Source organism: Crocuta crocuta, unplaced genomic scaffold (genome assembly GCF_008692635.1).
Source record: "Crocuta crocuta isolate KB4526 unplaced genomic scaffold, BGI_CrCroc_1.0 scaffold133, whole genome shotgun sequence".
Lineage (NCBI taxonomy): Eukaryota > Metazoa > Chordata > Mammalia > Carnivora > Hyaenidae > Crocuta > Crocuta crocuta.
In genome coordinates this window covers 4,105,099-4,126,714 of record NW_027529438.1, presented here as the reverse complement: position 1 = coordinate 4,126,714, position 21,616 = coordinate 4,105,099, and the positions used below count along the sequence as shown (strand labels likewise).

The window sequence follows — 21,616 nt, the reverse complement described above, 5'->3', positions numbered from 1 at the left end:
GGGGGACTTATTAAGAGAAAAAGAACTCACTAGAGGTTACATGGATTTTCCTAAAACCACCCAGAATGATAGGAGAGTTGGCAGACAGGTTAGCGAATAGGTGCTGGGGTCCTCAAAAAGCAGGGGAACCGACGGGTAGTGGAGCCAGTGGCATAAGCTTCAAGGAGGAACAAGTCTTTGCAAGATGATGAAAGCACAATCGTCTGAAGATGAACAGCCTCTACTTTAGAAGGTTGAAGGGGATGGGGCACCTGGGTGGCTCAGTCAGTTGAGCTTCCAGCTTTGGTACAGGTCACGATCTTGGGGTTCACGAGTTCAAGCCCCACATTGGACTGTACTGTCCACGTAGACCCCATCCCGTGTCGCCTCTCTGCCCCTCTCCTGCTTACGCTCTCTCAAAAACAAACATTAAAAGAAGAAGAAGAAGAGGGGCACATGGGTGACTCAGTTAAGTGTCCAACTTCAGCTCAGGTCATGATCTCACGGTTCATGACTTCGAGCCCAGTGTTGGGCTTTGTGCTGAGAGCTTGGACTCTGCCTCAGTCCTGTGTCTCCCTCTCTGCCCCTGTCCGCTCATGATCGCGCGCTCTCGCTCTCTCAAAAACAAACATTAAACCAAAAATTTTTTAAAGAAAGTTGAGGGAAGAGATCTCCATTAGAAAAAGCCAAAAATTTCTACCCCACTCATTTCCCCCCTGAACCTATGGGACTCCGTTCCTTTGTAAACAGCCTCCTCTCTACCCTCACTTACTTCATAGATTGCTCCCTAGCCTTTGTTTGAGGAAGACTCATCAGGACATAGGTAGCTGTGATGAATGGGGGGAGGGGGTGGGGGCCCAGTTACTTCAGTCCACAATAGAGAAGTGGTATTTTCTATTACCACTGAAAATAGAACCCTGTTCTCTCCATATCCACATTCTGAAGTCCTCGACGTTCTGGCAACGTGGACGTCATGGTAGTAATTCCTCTGTGAGCCCACCTCTCCTCTCCAGACTTGGCCCAACCACATTTAGAGGATCAGAGAGGAAATGGCGTGCTGAGGATGGCCTACGCCGGTAGTATGGTGTGCAGTGTGTCCATTGCAGCCTGTGGGGAAATAACCATATTGCCTCTTCACTCAGAATGGAAAGCTAAAGGGGGGGGGGAGGGGGGGGCTGGGACTCTTTCAACTCAACTAAGCTTTACAAACCCTAGGCACTGGGATGACTGCCTAGGCTGCTGTTCCTAAGCTAGTCCATCCATTGGTGGCTGCATTTGTAGGAATGTTTTGTTTGGGGAGCCTTGGAAGTTCATTCTCTCAACATGAAGCCTGGAGATGTAATAGGTCTTGAAGAGATCACAGTGCCCCTTTAGAGCTGAGCAGATTTCCTGAGGTGAACCATAAACATGAGCTAAACCACAGAGACTGGTGTAGAAACGGGCACGCACATGCCTGTCACCTGAAAAACTATTTCAAACACATTAAGATTTTTTGTTAGCCATCTCTAAACAATGTCCCCCCTTGGCGTAACCTCTCCGTCATCTCTACAGTGAAAGCAAAAACTTCACCTCTTGCTTTATGATCTTTTTCTACCCTCTCCTTGCTTCAACTAGAAATTTGGGAAAACTGGGGCACTCGAGTGGCTTAACGCGAGTTAAGCATCTGACTTGGTTTCAGCTCAGGTCATGATCTGGCAGTCCTGAGTCTGAGCCCCATATCTGATTCCTGTGTCCCTCCCTAGACTTTACTCTTGACCTTTAGCCTTCAGCGACTTGAGGACCCTCTAGTTCTTGGGTCTCTTGTTAACTGTAAGTGGTTCTTGTTATTCTTTTTCACCCAGACATCTTGTTAGCTCCTAATTTCATTTGAACTTCACACCTAACTATAAGCCCTTAGCTAGAATTCCAGTATCTCCTGGCTTCTGAATGGGACTACAGCAGGTCACTGAATCCTAATGACCTGTCTAAAAATCTCCTAAACTGTTCCCTTTGTCCGCTGCTCTGACTCACTAATATCACTTTGGGCAAGTTCCTTCACTTCTCTGAGCTTCTTTTCTCCTCTATAAAAGGGCAAATATAGCATCCACCCCTTAGGTTGTTGTTTTGATGATTATGTTAAATTAATACATATAAACTGTTAGCATAGGACCTCGCCCATGGTGCTCTATAAATGTGATCTAATATTTATGTATTACAATTTTCAGCAGGTTTCAGAAATTCCTGAGGTTCTTTATCAGTGCTCTCTGCTGCCCTCATGTGGATGGCTTTCTCTAAGCCACTGGGTGTCTATGGGCCATGACATAAAACAGCCCTGTTACAGCAGTCTCACCAGCTAGCTAATTAGAGAATCAATCATTTGGTTGATTGGTTGTTCGCTCAAATAAAAATGCTTCTATATTCTAGCCCATTCTCTCTCTTTTTAAGAGAACATGTCATGAAACCTATGTGTTTCTGAAATCAAGATACACTGTTGGGGTGCCTGTGGCTCAGTCAGTTAAGCATCCGACTCAGTTTCAATCCAGGTCTTGATCTCACAGTTTTGTGGGTTCAAGCCCCGCATCAGACTCTGTGCTGACAGTGCAGAGCCTGCTTAGGATTCTCTCTCTCTCTGCCCCTCCCCAACTCATGCTGTCTCTGTCTCTCAAATTAAATAAATAGAGGCGACTGTGTGGCTCAGCTGGTTAAGTGGCCAACTTCGGCTCAGGTCATGATCTCACGGTTGGTGAGTTCGAGCCCCACGTCGGGCTCTGTGCTGACAGCTCGGAGACTGGAGCCTGCTTCAGATTCTGTGTCTCCCTCTCTGTCTTCCCCTCCCCCACTTGCACTCTGTCTCTCTCTCTCTCTCTCAAAAATAAATAAACATTAAAAAATATATTTAATAAATAAACAGTAAAAATTAAAAATATATATATACTGTCTATGGCATTCTCCTAGTTTGTTAATCTAGTAACCCTGGCAAAGAATGTCATTTAGTCATTTACTTAACACATGTATGTTAACCATCAACTAATGTCAGATACTGTGATAGGCATATGGGACAAGATATAGAGTGATGAACAAAACAGACAGGTCCCAGGGCACCTGGCGGGCTCAGTCGGTAAAGCATGCAGCTCTTGATCTTACGGTTGTGACTTTGAGTCACACATTGGGTGTAGAGATTATTTAAAAATAAAATCTTTAGGGGCACCTGAGTGGCTCAGTCAATTAAGTGTCCACCTCTTTGATTTTGGCTCAGGTCATGATCTCACAGTTCATGAGATCAAACCCCACATCAGGCTCTGCTTAGGATTTTCTCTCTTCCTCTCTGCCTCTCCCCCATGTGTATGCTCTGCTCCCTCTCTCAAAATAAAACTTTTTAAAGAATAATAAAATAAAATCTTTAAAAAACACAGGTATATCTTCATGGAACTCACTGTTTATATATGAGCATACAGACACTAAGGAAAGAAAATAAATATTCTAAATTGAGAGAGGTGCTGTTAAGGAAAAGAACAGAATTCTGTAACAGAAAAATGAATGATCAGGGAAAGTCTCTCTCTCTCTCTCATATGTTTTTATTTTAAAAACTTTTAATGTCTTTTTTATTTATTTTTGAGAGAGAGAGAGAGAGAGACAGTATGAGCAAGGGAGGGTCAGAGAAAGAGGGAGACACAGAATCCGAAGACAGGCTCCAGGCTGTGAGCTGTCAGCACACTGCCCGACGCAGGGCTCAAACCCACGAACTGTGAGATCATGACCTGAGCCAAAGTCAGACGCTCAGCTGACTGAGCCACTCAGGCGCCCCCCTCTCTCTCTTTTAATGCTTATTTATTTTGAGAGGGCGAGAGCAAGTGGGGAGAGGCAGAGAGAAGGAGAGAGAAAGAATCCTGATGCAGGCTCAAACCCATGAACCGTTAGATCATGACCTGAGCCAAAACCAAGAGGCAGATGCTTAAGTGACCGAGCCCTCCAGGTGCCCCAGGGAAAGTCTCTCTTTGAACAGGTAACTTGGAAACTTGAGACCCAAAGGCCACAAGGGAACCAAGCACCTTGCAGAGAATGGGGAGGAGAATCCTAGGCTGAGCGTACCTGCAAGAGGCCCAAAGGCAGGAAAGACTTGACATCACATTGCGGTGAACAGCTGTAGGCATCTGGGGACCGCAGCCTTTTTTCTCGTTGCTCATAAGTCACTTTTTTTTTTTTGAATTTTAGTTGACATATAGTGTAATGATTTCAGGAATAGAATTTAGTGATTCATCACTTACATATAACCCCCAGTGCTCATCCAAACAAGCGTGCTTCTTAATGCCCATCACCCGTATAGCCCAACCCCCCCCCAGCAACCCTCAGCTTGTTCTCTGTATTTAAGAGTTGCTTACAGTTTGCCTCCCTCTGTTTTTATCTTAGTTTTTCTTCCCTTCCCCTATGATCATCTGTTGTGTTTCTTAAATTCCACATATGAGTCAAATCATGCGATATTTCTCTGACTTTCTGAAAGTCAGTCTTTCTCTGACTTATTTCATGTAGCACAATACACTCTAGTTCCATCCACATTGTTGCAAATGGCAAGATTTCATTCTTTTTATCACTGAGTAATATCTCATGGTGTGTGTGTGTGTGTGTGTGTGTGTGTATCTCACACTCTTTATCCATTCATTAGTTGCTGAATATTTGGGTCTCTCCATAATTTGGTTTATTTTTGATAGCACTGCTATAAACATTGGGGTTCAGGTACCCCTTCGAATCAGCACTCCTATATCCTTTGGATAAATACCAGTAGTGCAATTGCTGGGCCATAGGGTAGTTCTATTTTTAATTTTTTGAGGAACCTCCACACTGTTTTCCAGAGTGGCTTCACAAGTTTGCATTCCCACAAGCAGTGCAAAAAGGTTCCTCTTTGTGTGCATCCTCACCAACATCTGTTGCTAAGGTTAGCCATTCTGACAGGTGTGAGTTGGTATCTCATTGTGGTTTGATAAGCCACTTTTTAATAAATATTCTATAATTTTACTCAGAATCAATAAACTGCTTTTCAGTTTCTATAATTCACCATCTAGAGTTCCCTCTTTGAAAATATGGACATTTGCTGTATTGTGAGTTCTTCAGATTACATAAAGGGGACACAATTTCACTTACATAATACTTCTGATTTCTAGAATACCATGTGTCCAGGGGCTGAACTCATTTAAAATGCTAAGGATCCTGTCATTTAAAATGCTAAGGATCCTAAAAAACTGTTTTAGTTTATCATTAATGAACTTATAACTAACAAGAAGAATCTTCCTCATTCCTCATTTTACATCATTTCTTCATGTTCCAACCTTTAGCTATTTATATACATCTCTATATAGCTAAAATAATAATGTAATTAGCATTATTAAAGAAGATATTTACATAGATAACTCATGAGAATCAAGTTTAAAATTACAGCAAATAATAGTAGAACTTAGTAAAGTGGGAGGAAAGTAACATGCAGAAATAAATATCCTTTATATATATAAACAGTAAGTTAAAGATGTAATTAAAGAAAAGACTCCATAGCAACAAAACAGATAAAATGCCTAGGAATAACCTTAACAAGAATGTGCAAGATCTGTATGAATTTTAAAATGCAACCCACATAAAAGAAAATTTGAACAAATGGAAAGTAACATCATGTTCTTGGATAGAGAGAATATATAATGATATCACTTTCCCAAAGTTGTCTATAAATTTAATATGATCTGTAGAAAAATATTGGCAGGCGCTTTTAAAATAAAACGGGCTTATTTTAAGTTCACATGGAGAAATAAAAAAGAATTGAAAGGAAAATCCTGGAAAAGTAACAAATAGAAGCTAATCCAACCAGGTCGAAAAATGTATTATAGGGGCTCCTGGCTGGCTCAATCCATACAGCATGCGACTCGACCTCGGGATTGTGAGTTTGAGCTGCACATTGGATGTAGAGATTACTTTAAAAATCTAGGGGCACCTGGGTGGCTCAGTTGGTTAAGTGTCTGACTTCAGCTCAGGTCATGATCTCACAGTTTGTGGGTTCAAGCCTCATATCAGGCTCTCCACTGTCAGCTCAGAGCCTGCTTTGGATGTTCTATCCCTCCCTCTCTGTGCCCTTCCCCCTTTCGCACTCTCCCAAAATACATAAATAAACATTAAAAATAATAAAATAAAAATCTAAAAACAAAGGAAAATAAAAATATTATAAAGCTACGATAATTAAAGCAGTGAGTGGGTGATACCCTGTGTATAAACAACTTGATGGAACAGAATAGAAATGAAAAGACCCCAAACCATATAGAAACTTTGTATTGAGGGATGCCTGGGTGGGTGTTTGACTTCAGCTGAGGTCATGATCTTGCCATTTGTGAGTTTCAAGCCCTGCGTCAGGCTCTGTGCTGAGAGCTCAGAGCCTGGAGGCTGCTTTGGATTCTGTGTCTCCCTTTCTCTCTCTGCCCCTCCCCCACTCACACTCTGTCTCTCTCTCTCTCTCAAAAATAAATAAAAATTAAAAATTTTGTGTTCTGATGTTTCTTTCATAAATATTTTCATGTAGCATATTGCATGAAATTNCCTGTGATAAATAATGATCTGGATATTTGCTGTTAATATGATATTTCCTCATGGCTTCCTGCCTTACTTATGCTCTCCATCTGCTTAGAACACCATACTTCCCCTGTTCTCTCCTTGCCGGCACATCCGGGGGATTCATCATAAGAGTTGGGGTTCAAATGCCATCAGCCTCACCCTGTTCTCTCAGGCATTGTCACTCAGACAGCACTTTGTATACTTCCAGAACAGAGATTTTTTAATTTTAGGGTAATTGTCTGCATATTAGTTCCTCCTCCCCAATAAAAAAGATGTCTTTTCATCTTTGTTAACCAAATCCTCTGGCACCCCCAGATCTTCCTAGCTAGTAGATAGAAGTGAAGTCACATTAGCAGTGAAACTCAGAGTCCACAGTTCCAAAGTTCCGATGAGCGATGCCAACGCCGCAGGGGGTCCCGTGCACTGTGTTCCTGCAGTTCTGCCCAGCTGGGTTCAGAACCGCCAGACTCTCTTTATGTTTCCAGAAACACGAATTTACTACTGATAGCTGTCTGCGCCTTTGGAGTCATCAATTAGCCCCCTGCCACGACCTCCAACTCCTCAAATCCAAGCTGTTCGTTTTATCTTGGCCTGGAAATAGTAGAAAGCCAGGTCGGTTGGTGAAAGATGTGATCTCTAGAACCAGACTGTGCAGGATTGAATTCTAGCTCTACCGTTTACTGCCTATGTAATATAGGGCCTTCCTTCCTTCCTTCCTTCCTTCCTTCCTTCCTTCCTTCCTTCCTTCCTTCCTTCTTTCTTTCTTTTACTTATTTTTTAAATATTTTTTAATTTATTTTTGAGAGAGAGAGACAGCGCAAGCGGGGGAGGGTCAGAGAGAGAGGGAGACACAGAATCCGAAGACAGGCTCCAGGCTCTGAGCTGTCAGCACAGAGCCTGATGCAGGTCTTGAACCCACGAACCGTGAGATCATGACCTGAGCCAAAGTTGGACGCTTAACCGACTGAGCCACCCAAGCACCCCTCTTCCTTTCTTTTAATGTTTGTTTATTTTGAGAGAGAGAGAAAGTGAGTGTGCACAAGTTGGGGGAGGGGCAGAGAGAATGAGAGGAGAGAGAACTCCAAGCATTCTCCACACTGCCAGCACGGAGTCCACCCCGGGGCTCAATTTTATGAATCCTGAGATAGTGACCTGAGCTGAAATCGAGAGTGGGACTGACTGAGCCACCCAGGTGCCCCAGGGCTTTCTTTCACTGAGCCCTACTGTGCCTCACTCTCTTCAAATGTAAAGGAGGAAAATGAGAGTACCTGCCTTAAGGCTTTTGCCAGATTTAAAGGAGTTAATTTTGCAAAACGCTTAGGACAGTGCCTAGCACATAGTAAGCACTATATAAGTGTTAGTTATTATGGTTCTCTTTACCAAATGCTTCTATGTACAGACCCGATTTCCCACGGCATAATAGAGACCAAGTTATAATTTACGATAATTCTTTGCAGGCAAAAACAGAGAAAATTTCCCAAAATTGGCTGCCCATCTACACTTATCCTCTTTAGGGTGGCTCCCTCCCTATAATAGAGCCAGCATTCCCTGCACCATTTTGTGGTGTCTTCCAGCATACTGGAGACTGGACCAAGCCCATAAAGACCAGAGCGGGGAAACTTTGAATTTCTTCTCTAATCCGAGGTCTATTTCTCCTTCCATCCAGGAGCTACCTTTTCCTATGATGACTGACAATGGGACTTTCAACTACTTTCAGGGGCTCCCCCATGTACCCAACTGTACTGTCCCATAAAAATAATGGTCTGACATCAGTGAATTCTCTAGAATTGAGTTATCCGATCAAGGCTGATCAATTCCTTTTTATAGCTGTTTTAGGATCATTTCCGTGAGGTCAAGGATTCTCTCTGCCTGCCTTGTACACTATGTGTTCCCAATGCCTGGAGGTAATAGGGACTCTGTAAACATTTGCTCATGAATGAGTTCTTCCTTTGAAAAAAGAAGTTCAGGCCTACATACTCTTCTCTCAGTCTTCCAGATCCTACCTTCTCATCTCTTGTCAGAATTACTATATAAAGCAAGAATGAGCTTAAGTCCATAATTTAAAAATAAATCTCTCTCAAAAATAAATATACCCTACAGAGTTGCAACTGTGCCTACAATAGGGATGGCTCTTTGTTGTATTATACATATTATGAACTCTGCTTTTTACTAAATGGTCTAATAAGGTAATTCTCCAACATTATTAAATAAAAATAAGATTCATATTTAGAAGAGCTTTTTTGGGGCGCCTGGGTGGCTTAGCCAGTTAAGCGTCCAACTTTCGCTCAGGTCATGATCTCGCGGTTCGTGGGTTCGAGCCCCGCGTCGGGCTCTGTGCTGACTGCCAGCTCAGAGCCTGGAGCCTGTTTCAGTCTGTGACTCCCTCTCTCTCTGACCCTCCCCTGCTCACGCTGTCTATCTCCTAGAAATAAATAAAACATTAAAAAAAAAAAGACAGCTTTTTTGGTGCTTATCTTACCCACTAAGAGTTTTACTTATTTTTAAAAAGAGATTGCATATATAGTTACAACCCTATAAGCATTACTATCCTCCTTTTAAAACATTTTTTTTTTTCAGGGGCACCTGGTGGCTCACTCGGTTAAGCATCTGACTGTGGCTTGGGTCATGATCTCACAGTTCATGAGTCTGAGCTCCTCATAGGGCTCTGCACTGACAGCTCAGAGCCTGGAGCCTGCTTTGGATTCTGTCTCTCTCTCTGCCCCTCTCCCACCTGTGCTCTCCCTCTCTCTCTCACTCTCAAAAATAAACACTTAATAAAACATAGCAATAGAACTAAAAAAATTTTTTTTCAGTTTATTTGTTTATTTTGAGAGAAAGAGTGTGAGGATGGGGCAGAGAAAGGAGAGAGAGAATCCCAAGCAGGCTCCTTGCTGCCAGCATGAGCTGGATGCAGGGCTCAATCTCACGAACTCCAAGGCCCTGACCTGAGCCAAAATCAAGAGTGGACACTTAACTGAGCCACCCAGGCACCCCACTATCCTCCTTTTACATGTGAGAGAATACTATGCACACAATCACTCTATAAATCTTTCCCTCAAAACTGTATTGAGGAGTAATTAACAAATGTTTTGTATATATCTAAAGTGACGATTTAATATACATGCATGTATATATCATAAATATATACACATGGTTATGAATACATATACATGGTGGAATGATTATCAAGATCAAGATAATTAACATATGCTTACACATAGTTGACTCCCATAGTTAATTTTTTATGTCTGTGTGTGCAACTTTCAAATATACAATACCATATTATCAACTAGGGTTATCATACTGTACATTAGATCCTTTGAATTTATTCTTTTTATTAGAAAGTTTGTACCATTTAACCTGCATTTCCCCATTGTCCCCTCATCCCGTTACCAAAGTCTTATGACAATTAAATTGTCAAGCCTTATTCCAAATTTTGTAATCTGTACCATCCACAGTCCCTACATCCAAAAGGAAATAAATCTTTACTTCCCCGAGAAGAGAGGCTGCCAATAAGATATTGCAAAGCTTTGCCTTCATTTTATCCAATATGTAATGTTTTTAAGACATAAATATGTGGCATGCTAATAAAAGACAAAAACCACATCATCATCCTAGTGAACACAAGAAAAGCATTTGGAAAAAATCCGATATCCATTCATGATAAAAACCCTCAACACTGTTACAAGGGAACTTTCTTAACCTGATAAAGGGCATTAGGAAGAGCTTACAGCTAACATCAAAATGAAAAAAGTCAACGCTTTTCCTCCTAAAATCAAAACAAGACAGGGATGTACGCTCTCAAAACTTTTATTCAACACTGTACTGGAAGTTACAGCCATTAGAAGTTAAGATAGAGCAGGCTTATAATTAAGATATAGCTTTGTAGATGGACGATAGAATTTGATGAATCTGATCCAAAATTACTGCCACGGGCTGATTAATGGAGTAAACATGATACGTAAATTAAAACCAAAATTGATGTGTTTGGGTTGAAAAGCCAACAGGAAGGTACAAAATTCTGCAAGAGCATTACAGACACCTACTGTGTGCCACGCACCAGGATTCTTCCTAGGCGATTTAATTCCAGATCAAAACATGTCTAGGCTAAAGTGTCCATCAACGGACAAATGGATCAAGAAGATGTGGTTTATCTATACCATGGAATACTACATGGCAATGAGAAACAATTAAATCTGGCCATGTGTAGCAACATGGATGGACCTTGAGGGTGTTATGCTGAGCGAAATGTCAGGCAAAGAAGGACAAATATCATATGTTTGCAAGTATAGGAGGATTAGGAGGAACTTAACTGAGGAACAAGGGGGAGAAGAAGGGCGGAAATGGTGGGCGAAAGGGAGAGAGGCAAACCATGAGAGACTCTTGAACGCTGACAAAAACTGAGGACTGATGGATGCGGGAGAGGGGGGATGGGCATGGAGGAGGACACTTGTGGGGATGAGCACTGGGTGTTATGTGGAAACTAATTTGATAATAAACTATTTCTAAAAAATAAAAAAAAGTAAAAGAAAAAAAAACATGTGTAGGCTAGACTATGGCAAGTTTTCCTGCGATCTCTAAACTCCTTTGGCGCTTATTAAGAATTCTCTAATTCGATTGTGTTAATTCTTCAGGACCGAGGCTGTGTATACTTTGATTCTCCATGGTTTCCAATAATTCTCACGAGGTTAATATCCTTCTATTGCATGACTGCTTTGCCCCTGCTACCTGAACCGAAATACATGGAAGCTAAGGAAGCTTATTCAAACATGTGAACAGCGCGTTTCAGGAAAACAGTGCCGGGCACAGTGCCTACAACAGCCTGAACTTCTAACAACTCTCCCAAGTTTGGGAAGGCGTCCGAATTTTCTGAGATTACTTCTCTGAGCATGAGCGGAAGTCACCCTTTGAGAAATCTGCGGATTTTTTTAATGACAGGTACCCTATGAAGAAGCAATCCGTTCCATTCTCTTTTTCCCGTTGCACCCACAAGCAAGTGACCAGGTGACAAATCTGTCTTCGTTACAAGATAATAAAGATCTCACTCAAAGAAGTCTGAAGCAGCCCAACAGCCCATCTTCCCACAGTAAAGATGGCGCCCCCTGAGTGTGAATTGCAGGCGATACCACTTCCGCGTTTCTCTGGCGCCCTCGTCCAAGATGGCGGACGAGGCTACCCGGCGTGTGGTGTCTGAGATTCCGGTGCTGAAGACTAACGCCGGACCTCGAGATCGTGAGTTGTGGGTGCAGCGACTCAAAGAGGAATATCAGTCTCTTATCCGGGTTAGTTTTGGTTCTCCGACCGACCGCGTCGCAGAAGGGTTGCGGGTAATCGGGTGTCCTTAGGAATAGGCTCCGTGTGGAAGCCGCTTCCGGTTATAAAGTTTAACTTCCAAATTCATAGAAACTGGACGATTGTGGGGCTGGGGGACTTAGGAAGGTATGATGGGGAGGGGGTAAAGGAAACTCTGTTTGGGAGCCCAAGTGGGGCCAAAGCAGCAGTTATTTTAGGGATACGCCTCCCCGGAAGGTGACGTGTCTTTCTGCCTCCAGGTGTTTGCTCTCCTGGATGGAGGGGAGGTAGTCAAAAGGGATTCCTGGGGCTCCCAGTCCCTGGCTCATAGAGATGACTCCTTCGCTCTTCCTAAGGGAGCACACCGGATAGGGATGCAAATTCAAATAACTGTTAGTTGCCAAGAGTTGAGTGAAACTCGCAGTTAGGAATGAGCCATTTTCTCAACTCATCTCCCTTCTGTGGAAAGAGAAGAAACTTTTGTCTTCCTTACAGTGGTCTCTGTTTCNCGGGGCCCGAACCCACGAACCGCGAGATCATGACCTAAGCGAAAGTCGGACGCTTAACCGACTAAGCCACCCAGGCGCCCCTCTAGGATTTTTGAGAGCAGAAGGTGAGATACGTAATTCAGCTAGGGTCTTGTCAGGGAAGGCCTCCTGGAAGAGGCAATGCTTGAGCTGAGCCTTAAAGAGAAAACGTAAGCTAAAATGATAAACAGGATAAGAGAAAGATGTTCATGGGGAAAGGAACAGCATGAGCAAAAGCATAGAAGCGAGAAATGGCATGATGCAATGAAGAAATATAGAAACAAAAGCATTTCAGAGTTGCTAAGCCATCAAGTGTATGGCAGGGACAGGTAGACAAGCCTTGAGACATAGGCTTGAGCTCTTGAAATTTTTGTTGTAGGCACTTTGATACCTTTAAAGTAGTTTAAGCTGAGGGATAGCATGGTCAGATTGGGTTTGGACCAATCACAGTGGCAGTAGAGAGGAAAATAGAATTGAAAGAGGTAAGATTGAAGGAAGGAAGCAAATCTAGGGGACTGTCATGAATCCAGCAAAAGAAAGGTGATGATCTAAACTGGATAGGTATAGTGACGATAGAGAGAAGAGGTAGATTTGAAGAACATTCAAAGGGTGAAATTAGCAGGACATCGTGAAGGACTGGTGGGGAGGAGAGGAGAGGAGAGGGAAGGTCAAGGGTGACTCCCAGGGTATGGCTTGCATGACTGAGTGAATGCTGTCATTGAGATTGATGCAGTGAAAAAATGGTCTGAAGGACCAGGGGGAAATGCTGAGTTTGAGGTACCTGTGAAGTGAAAGTAAAAATTTCAGTATACAGGGATGCCTGGGTGGCTCAGTTGGTTAAGCATCCGTCTTTGGCTCACGTCATGACCTCAAGGTTCATGAGTTAGAGCCCCACGTCAGGCTCTGTGCTGACAGCTCAGAGCCTGGAGTCCGCCTCGGATTCTGTGTCTCCCTCTTTCTCTCTCTCTCTGCCCCTCTCTTGGTCAGCTTTGTCTCTCTCTCTCTCTCTCTCTCTCTCTCAAAAATAAATAAAACCATTTTAAACAAATTATTTTAAAAAGAAAGAAATTTCAATCTACAGTTGGATACTAGAGTCTGAAACTCTGAGAAAGGGTCTGGACTAAAGTAAAGATTTGGAAGTCAACAGCATGTACTCGTCAAAACCAGGACTACGTTTGGGGAGCCTGGGCAGCTCAGTCAGCTAAGCGCCCAACTTCGACTCAGGTCATGATCTCTCGGCTCAGGTCATGATCTCGAGGTTCATGAGTTCAAGCCCTGTGTCTGGCTCCGTGCTGACAGCTTGGAGCCTGCTTCAGATTCTGTGTCTCCCTCTCTATCTGCCCCTCCCCTGCTCCCACTCTGTCTCTGTCTCTGTCTCTCTCTCAAAATAAATAAACACTAAAAAAATTTTTTTTAACCAGGACTATGTGAAGTCCTCCAGGGAGGGAGTATACCATAAAATAAGTTGTGGGCTGAGGGCAGACAGTATCAGACTTGGGAAGAGAACCTCGTCAATATTATCAAGTGTTTTGTGCCTGCTAAATAGAGTGGAACCCAAACATTCTATTCTCTGCTCTGGGCAAATCTCCTACGTACCAGTGTAACTGTGTCTTCAGCTTTGCTTATGTCAGTTGGGGTGGGGGTGGGGGTGGAAGTGGGGGAGTGGGGAGGAGTGGGAGGGGAGGGACACCAGGGAGGCTCAGTTGGTTAAGCTTCTGACTCAGGTTGTGATCTCTTGATTCATGGGATCGAGCCCGAGTCAGGCTCTGTGCTGTCAGCCAAGAGCCTGCTTGGGATTCTCTCTCGCTCCCTTTATCTCTGCTCCTCCCCTGCTTGTGCTCACCTCCTCTCAAAATGTGAACTTTAAAAAAAAGAAAGAAAAGTTGGGTACACACCAAGAGAGCAAGTAATCACACACTTTTCTTTTGAGGGAAGAGGACTGCCCTTGGCCTCAGCTCCCTCCGCAAAGACCTCATTCTCTGCTTTCAGTACGTAGAAAACAACAAGAATGCCGACAATGATTGGTTCCGACTGGAGTCCAACAAGGAAGGGACTCGGTAGGCAGACCCTCTTGGTAGTTTTGGGGGTGGGAATCTTACACGGCTTGAGCACTGTGATGTCCCAAAGCCCACTGCCAGGCCTCCCTGCCTCCTGTTAGCTGTCTCCACGCCCACAGCTCCAGAGCACCCCAGTTGCCATCCCATGAGTCTCCCAGACTGATCACCTAAGCCAAGAATATATTATTTGAGTATGAGAAGAAGGGACAGATTGGACCTTGTTCAATTTGGTCTTTGTTCCAGCTGGTTTGGAAAATGCTGGTACATCCACGACCTGCTCAAATATGAGTTTGACATTGAGTTTGACGTGAGTATGATGAATGGGAAATATGGAAGTTAGTGGAAGGGGAGAGATTAGGTGGCCGTTAACAAGCTAACCTTTTTGGAGGAACCAAAGACAACTTTTAAAACAGGAGGGGGGAAAAAAAACCGGGAGGGAAATGCTGAGGATTGAAGCAACCATAGATGATAGCCACTACTCTCCATGTCCAGAATCCCAGTGTGTGCATGCGGCCTGAGGGGGGGGGGGGGGGCACACATTTCAGTTCAACCAGGAAATATGTGTGATTAGATAGTTCCCTTCTATCTCAATTCTGTTTCATTAAGGCCTTATAATTCCTCCAGATTCCTATTACATATCCCACTACCGCTCCAGAAATTGCAGTCCCTGAACTGGACGGGAAAACAGCAAAGATGTACAGGTAGGACTCAACAGGAGATGGGAAAAGGTCAAAGAGGCCTCAGGGAAGAACTCTGGGAGACAGGAATTGTCCTAGAGGGCCTCCCAGCCCTCCTCGGCCGCATCTGGGCGAAGCACTTAGGTGACCTCGTGCTTAATTCTGATCACTAGCAGTCACCCTGCACTTCTAAGAGGTTGTTATGCTTTATGGTAAACCTTGCCTGTCAACACCTTCTTCCTCTTGTCCCCCCCTCCCCCCATAGGGGTGGCAAAATATGCCTGACTGATCACTTTAAGCCTTTGTGGGCCCGGAATGTGCCCAAGTTTGGACTAGCTCATCTCATGGCTCTGGGGGTAAGTTTGGGGTATTTGGTATATAAAGGGAGGGAGGGGAATTAGGCACTGAGCAATGTAAGAAAAGTAACTGAGAGTAAACAGGGAATAACAGTGTTTTCCTTGGGCATGTCCATCAAATCTCTCCAGGAAGGAGCTTCTGATGGAACGAGGGGCATTGACTGGGTGGTGGTGATCTCAGCAGGGTCTCCCTTGTATTGCAGCTGGGTCCATGGCTGGCAGTGGAAATCCCCGATCTCATTCAGAAGGGCGTGATTCAGCATAAAGAGAAATGCAACCAATGAAGGATCAAGCCACCAAGGCAGGACAGAGGGACCTTTGACAGGCTACATTCTGTTCCTGTTTCCTGTGCATCACTCCTACTCATCCAGCTGCTTCCCCCCAAACCCCTCCACCCATAATTGTTACTAAGTAGCTGCATCAGGCATTGCTGAAAAAAATAAACAACAGTATCGCCACTGAATTTCTAAGGCTACACAGGAAAGGGAGAGACTGGGGCTTTGGAAAACCAAGGCAATTTATATCCCTTCCCCCAGTGGGGCAATATGAGATCCAGGAAGGATGGGAAGCAGGCTGGAAAGTGGGTGCACAGTCTTTTTGGTTTCTGGAGAGAACTCATCAATAAAAGCTGCTGCTTCTGATGGCCCGTGGTTCTCATCGGTGGCTGTGAAGGAGAGGGTGAGCAGGCTAAGGGCGAGCAGGCTGAGACCCAAGGCACGTGTACAACTACATTAGTTTGGAGGGAGGGGGAAATGGGGGATTCCCCAGGAGCTGGGAAAGGAAAGGAAATCTTGACTGCGCTCCCTCCTGCTGAAATCTGCTTGCAGAGATCCGCTCGTGTCTTTTAGCTTTAGCGGGGTGCCTACTGCTTTGGTCTGCAAGATGCTAGAGGAATGGTTTTGCAGGACCAGCATTCCCCGCCCTCCGGGGAGTCTTCCCATCCCTATGTGGAGTGCTGGATGCTTCTCCGCTGGTCTGCGGGCTGGACCCAAGCATTGCAGCTTTCCACACAGGCACCCCTGCTCCCTGGCAAGGATCCGTGCCGCAAGCCTCGGGGCCATACGACAACTATCAGATCTTCATCCCTATGGGTCACAGAACCCTGTGCTTCAGGGGGGCTTGCTATGGAGAGATGATTTAAAAACCATTCAGAGCAGAGCTGGGAACCGGCGGTCCTAAAGTTGGCTGCGTTTCCATGGTGTCGGCGGCGGAGCCAAGGGGGCGGGTTCACGCAAGCGCCGAGGAAGGAGGTGGGTGGATGCCGAGTGTGGGTGCGCAGGCGCCGTGAGAGGCGGTGAAGCCGGTGGCCGGTGGCCGNACAGGTACGGGCCAGGGCGCTATGGCGTGGGGTGGGGGGGGCCGCGGGCAGGCTGCTCCAGACCCGAAAGGACGCCCTCCACAAAGGCAGGGCGCGGGGGGCCCAGCAGGCCTGGGGGATCTGGGCTGGAGGGACAGCATCCGTGGACCGCAGGGAGTACGCCGCCGGACCCCATAGCCAATCAGCGGCCTCGGCCTTTCTGCCCTCGAGGGGGGCGGACCCGGCGGAAGCCCTGCCGTGGTGGGAGAGGTGCGGAGATGAGGGGCTTGTTCGACCTCCCTCCCCGCCACTGCCCCTGAGCCCCAACGTCTCGTTGGAGCTCAGAGGTGGGGGAGGGAGTGATTCGCCGGTCACCCATTTCGTCCGCTTCGTTGCAGCCCGGAGGGCAGGGGCGTGAGGGTGGAGTGCTGTCTTTTGGGCTGTTTTCCTTACATCCACACCCTCATTTGTCCAGAGGTTCTAACTGACCCAGGGCACCTCCCATTGACCAGCCAGGTATGGGGGCCCTTGTCATGAGCCTTTAGATCATGAAGACAGCCCAGATAGAGACTATCGTTGGCTTTTCAGCAAAGTGGTGTTCAGCAGGAAGGGGGTGAGGAATATAGAAAGAGTCAAAGCAGTGGGCTGCTATCATTCATTCGTTTACTCAATGGATACTAAGTATGTACTTTGTGCCAAGCACGAGGCTAGGTGCTGGGGATACAGTGACTGATGTGACAGACGCTGTTACTGCCCGTGGAGTATGTAGCTGTGGTAACCTAGGTCCCCACCTCCCTCCACGTTCACATACTGACCCTCTCTTCTCCTCCCAGGTCCAGCCTGTGGTGTCCACAATGCCCCAGGCCTCTGAGCACCGCCTGGGCCGGACCCGAGAGCCACCTGTTAATGTCCAGCCCCGAGTGGGATCCAAGCTACCGTTTGCCCCACGGGCCCGAAGCAAGGAGCGCCGAAACCCAGCCCCGGGGCCGAACCCCATGTTAAGACCTCTGCCTCCCCGGCCGGGTCCCCCTGAGGAACGGCTCAAGAAACTGGAGCTGGGACGGGGTCGGACCTCAGGCCCTCGTCCCAGAGGACCCCTTCGGGCGGATCATGGAGTTCACCTGCCTGGCTCCCCACCCCCGACCGTGGCTCTGCCTCTCCCTTCCAGGACCAACCTAGCTCGGTCCAAGTCTGTGAGCAGCGGGGACTTGCGGCCTATGGGCATTGCGCTGGGAGGGCACCGCAGCGCTGGAGAGCTCGGGGCCGCGCTCAGCCGCCTGGCGCTGCGGCCTGAGCCACCCACTTTGAGACGCAGCGCTTCTCTCCGCCGCCTCGGGGGCTTTCCTGGCCCCCCAACCTTGCTCAGTATACGGACGGAGCCCCCTACTTCCCATGGCTCCTTCCACGTCATATCTGCCCGGCCCTCCGAGTCTTTCTACTCTGATGACAAAATGGTGAGGACCCGGCGGCACCCGTGGCCTTCCGTGCCCATGCCCCTCTCTGGGCCTCCAGCTTTCTTGCCATCGTGTGGCTTTCCTGTCCCTCTTTTCCCCCAAGTTCCCTTCCCAGTCCCTCACCGCAGCAGCAAGGACTCTCCTGTCCCTTCCTTAAGTGCCCTCAAGCCTCACAGACCTTTTTTTCGGGGTCATCCGTGACTCGCAGGCGTGGTGTGCCGTTTCAATCCCCGGGGAATGAGCCCAGCCATTTGGAATTCTTCTCCGCGTCCCCAGGCCCTTCCTCTCCCTTGCTTCACCCTGTCTCCTGGGCTGCCGCCTAGGCCTAATTAGTCTCTGGAGCTGACGAGGGGCGGGCCCAGGACATCTGAGNCCATGGCCGAGTCCGTGCTACACTCGGCTGTGATGGGCTTCCTGCTCATGGCCAGTGAGGTAGGGAGCCCCCAGTACCCGGTGGGGGAGAGAGGGTGGAGCTTGGGGGCGCTTCCCCAGGGGTGGGGAAGTGGTGGGCAGCCATGCTGTTGAAAGGTCAGAGTGCCAGGCAGGATGGATGGGAAACTGCTGACTCCACTCTGACTTTCCAGGCTCATCACACGCTGCTCCTGGGCTCTGGTCATGTCGGCCTCCGAAATCTGGGGAACACGGTGAGAGCCACTCTCTAGTCCTTCCTCTTGAATGGGAATGTGAAGTGGTGCGGTGGGGGGCGGGGGGTGCTGACCTGGGGGGAGAGGGGAAGGAGAGCACTGGAGCCCTTCTAGGTGGCAGGTCACTGGTCTGTGGCAATGACGGCGGTGTCTCTCCCGCTCCCCAGTGCTTCCTGAACGCAGTGCTCCAGTGTTTGAGCAGCACTCGGCCGCTTCGGGACTTCTGTCTGCGAAGGGACTTCCGGCAAGAGGTGCCTGGAGGGGGTCGAGCCCAAGAGCTCACTGAAGGTAGCGCAGCCACCCTTGCTCCCTGCTTTCCGGGCCCCGCCCCACCTTCTGGGTCCATCTGCCAGTCATGGCAGCCCCAGCCATTAAATCTGGCCGCGTGTCTGTGTGTCCTGCCGCCTGCTTCCCTAGCAGTGGCTTGCCACCCTCTGAGCCGCCTCGGGCCACCTCTTCCAGTCTCTCACCTTGGTCTCCCGCACCTGCCCCAACAGCCTTTGCAGATGTGATCGGTGCCCTGTGGCATCCTGACTCCTGCGAAGCTGTGAACCCCACCCGATTCCGAGCTGTCTTCCAGAAATACGTTCCCTCCTTCTCTGGATACAGGTGGGAGAGCTGGAGGGTACGAGGGTCCTCCCTGGGCTGAGCCAGGACCCTGGCTGCATTGTCCTGGGCTTTCGGGTGTTCCTCACCCAGGAAGCGGGACTGGGGATAGTGTCTGGGGACCGGGTGGGGGTGGGCGGCCCACACTCTGCTTTGTGGCCACAGCCAGCAGGATGCCCAGGAGTTCCTGAAGCTCCTCATGGAGCGGCTGCACCTCGAAATCAACCGACGAGGCCGCCGGGCTCCGCCAATCTTGGCCAGCGGTGCGGCTCCCTCTCAGCCCCGCCGCGGGGGGGCTCTGCTAGAAGAACCGGACTTGAGGTAGGGTCACTCTCCCTCCCTCCCCTTCCCGTACGTTCTTGGCAAAGCCTTCACCCTACACAGAGCCGAGCTAGTCCAGATCGAGGATGTAGGGACCAGGGAAACGCTTAGCTCCAAAAATGGTTTGAGAAGCAGGGCAGAGGTTGGAGGAAGGAGGCCAAGGGGTGCAGATGGAGGAGAGGACAGTGCTGGGCCCTGTGTGGAGGGAGAGGGGGTCGTTTACAACCAGGGGCGTCGTGAAGTCGGCCGCTCTGCCCTGGCCCTTGTTCCTGTCTTTTCTATCGCCTTGGTATTCCCCAGAAAGCCTTCTGAACCATTACTCCTTTGACACTTCTTTGAAAGGCAGGGAAGGAGCTGGGGTATGGGTGGGGTGCAGGGCCGTGTGAGTCGTTTCCGTGGTGTTGGGCCCGCCCCCGTGTCCCCGCCGTCTCACGGGTGCTCCCCACTTCCCTTGATCTGTGGTAGTGATGATGACCGAGCCAACCTAATGTGGAAGCGTTACCTGGAGCGGGAAGACAGCAAGATTGTGGGTACGGAACGGGCAAAGCCATGGGGGCAAATCAGCGTGGGGGGGGGTGCAGGCCTGGGAGATAGACTGGCCCCTTGAAGGGGTGTGGGAGCAAAATTAGAGGATGGAAACGCGGATGAGGGCGAGGGGGTTGTTAGGAGTGCTGGCGCTGGGAAGGGAAGGGTCAGGCAGAGGGGTGGGGGCCGAGGAGCGTCTCAGGCACCCCCTTAATGACTGTTTGTCCCGCCTCTTCGCTTCTGTCTAGACCTGTTTGTGGGCCAGCTGAAAAGTTGTCTCAAGTGCCAGGCCTGTGGGTATCGCTCCACGACCTTCGAGGTTTTTTGTGACCTGTCCCTGCCCATCCCCAAGGTGGGAGTCCAGAGGATTCCAGGGGTGGATGGGACATGGGTTCTGTGCCCTGTCCCTGCCCACCCCCAGAGCGTGGGAGGGAACCCTGTGGGTGTCTGGAGAAGACGTGAAGCCTGGATTGATGGAGAAGAGGTGGGGAAGCAAATCCGGAACGTGCTGACCTTTCATTCCCGTTTTCCCCCAGAAAGGATTTGCCGGGGGCAAGGTATCTCTGCGGGATTGTTTCAGCCTTTTCACCAAGGAAGAAGAGCTAGAGTCAGAGAATGCTCCAGTATGTGGGCTTCCACGAGGGATACAGTAAGGGTGGGAGGTCTGGACGGGAAGGGGGGGCGGATCTGAGTTAAAGGGGTCGCGTGATGCTTTGGATCCCAGATAGTATTTGTACGTCTGGGTTTGTGTTGGGCTCTCGGATGCTTCCTGGTAATCCTAGGAAAAGGGGAGTGGCCCGGGGAGAAGGAAGTGCTGGGGAGCACCAGAAATCTGTGAGTTAAGANTTTCAGCCTTTTCACCAAGGAAGAAGAGCTAGAGTCAGAGAATGCTCCAGTATGTGGGCTTCCACGAGGGATACAGTAAGGGTGGGAGGTCTGGACGGGAAGGGGGGCGGATCTGAGTTAAAGGGGTCGCGTGATGCTTTGGATCCCAGATAGTATTTGTACGTCTGGGTTTGTGTTGGGCTCTCGGATGCTTCCTGGTAATCCTAGGAAAAGGGGAGTGGCCCGGGAGAAGGAAGTGCCGGGGAGCACCGGAAATCTGTGAGTTAAGGTGTCAGAAAAGCCAGTTGAGGGGAGGCGCACACTAACTCGACGTTATTTGACATCCATCCAGGTGTGCGATCGATGTCGGCAGAAAACACGAAGTACCAAAAAGTTGACAGTGCAAAGATTCCCCCGAATCCTTGTGCTCCGTATCCTAATCTTCAAATTCTCCTTTCCCTGGTCCAGTCCCCCCCCACCCCCGCCTCATTTTCC

General features: G+C 48.0%; 2 protein-coding genes across 3 annotated transcripts in view; both read left to right on the top strand.

The window, feature by feature from the left end:
- The first annotated feature begins 11,673 nt into the window (after positions 1-11,673).
- On the top strand, positions 11,674-16,090 carry UFC1 (ubiquitin-fold modifier conjugating enzyme 1). 2 transcript variants are annotated; one of them, XM_077760085.1, is made up of 6 exons: positions 11,674-11,822; positions 14,295-14,416; positions 14,660-14,723; positions 15,041-15,117; positions 15,359-15,449; positions 15,653-16,090. In XM_077760085.1, the coding sequence occupies exons 1-6, from the start codon at positions 11,700-11,702 to the stop codon at positions 15,731-15,733; spliced, it is 558 nt and encodes a 185-aa protein (XP_077616211.1). In that variant the 5' UTR covers positions 11,674-11,699; the 3' UTR covers positions 15,734-16,090. The 2 variants fall into 2 exon arrangements, with proteins under 2 accessions (XP_077616211.1, XP_077616212.1); XM_077760086.1 differs by having other exon boundaries at positions 11,676-11,822; positions 14,349-14,416.
- Positions 16,091-17,579: 1,489 nt separating this feature from the next.
- Positions 17,580-21,616, top strand: part of USP21 (ubiquitin specific peptidase 21) — a 5,124-nt gene continuing 1,087 nt past the window's right edge. The window contains exons 1-9 of the mRNA XM_077760084.1: positions 17,580-18,200; positions 18,785-18,844; positions 19,012-19,132; positions 19,342-19,453; positions 19,616-19,771; positions 20,237-20,301; positions 20,545-20,648; positions 20,833-20,919; positions 21,474-21,552. Of these exons, the coding sequence (XP_077616210.1) occupies positions 17,601-18,200; positions 18,785-18,844; positions 19,012-19,132; positions 19,342-19,453; positions 19,616-19,771; positions 20,237-20,301; positions 20,545-20,648; positions 20,833-20,919; positions 21,474-21,552 (1,384 nt within the window). The 5' untranslated portion in view covers positions 17,580-17,600. The remainder of the gene's footprint in view (positions 18,201-18,784; positions 18,845-19,011; positions 19,133-19,341; positions 19,454-19,615; positions 19,772-20,236; positions 20,302-20,544; positions 20,649-20,832; positions 20,920-21,473; positions 21,553-21,616) is intronic.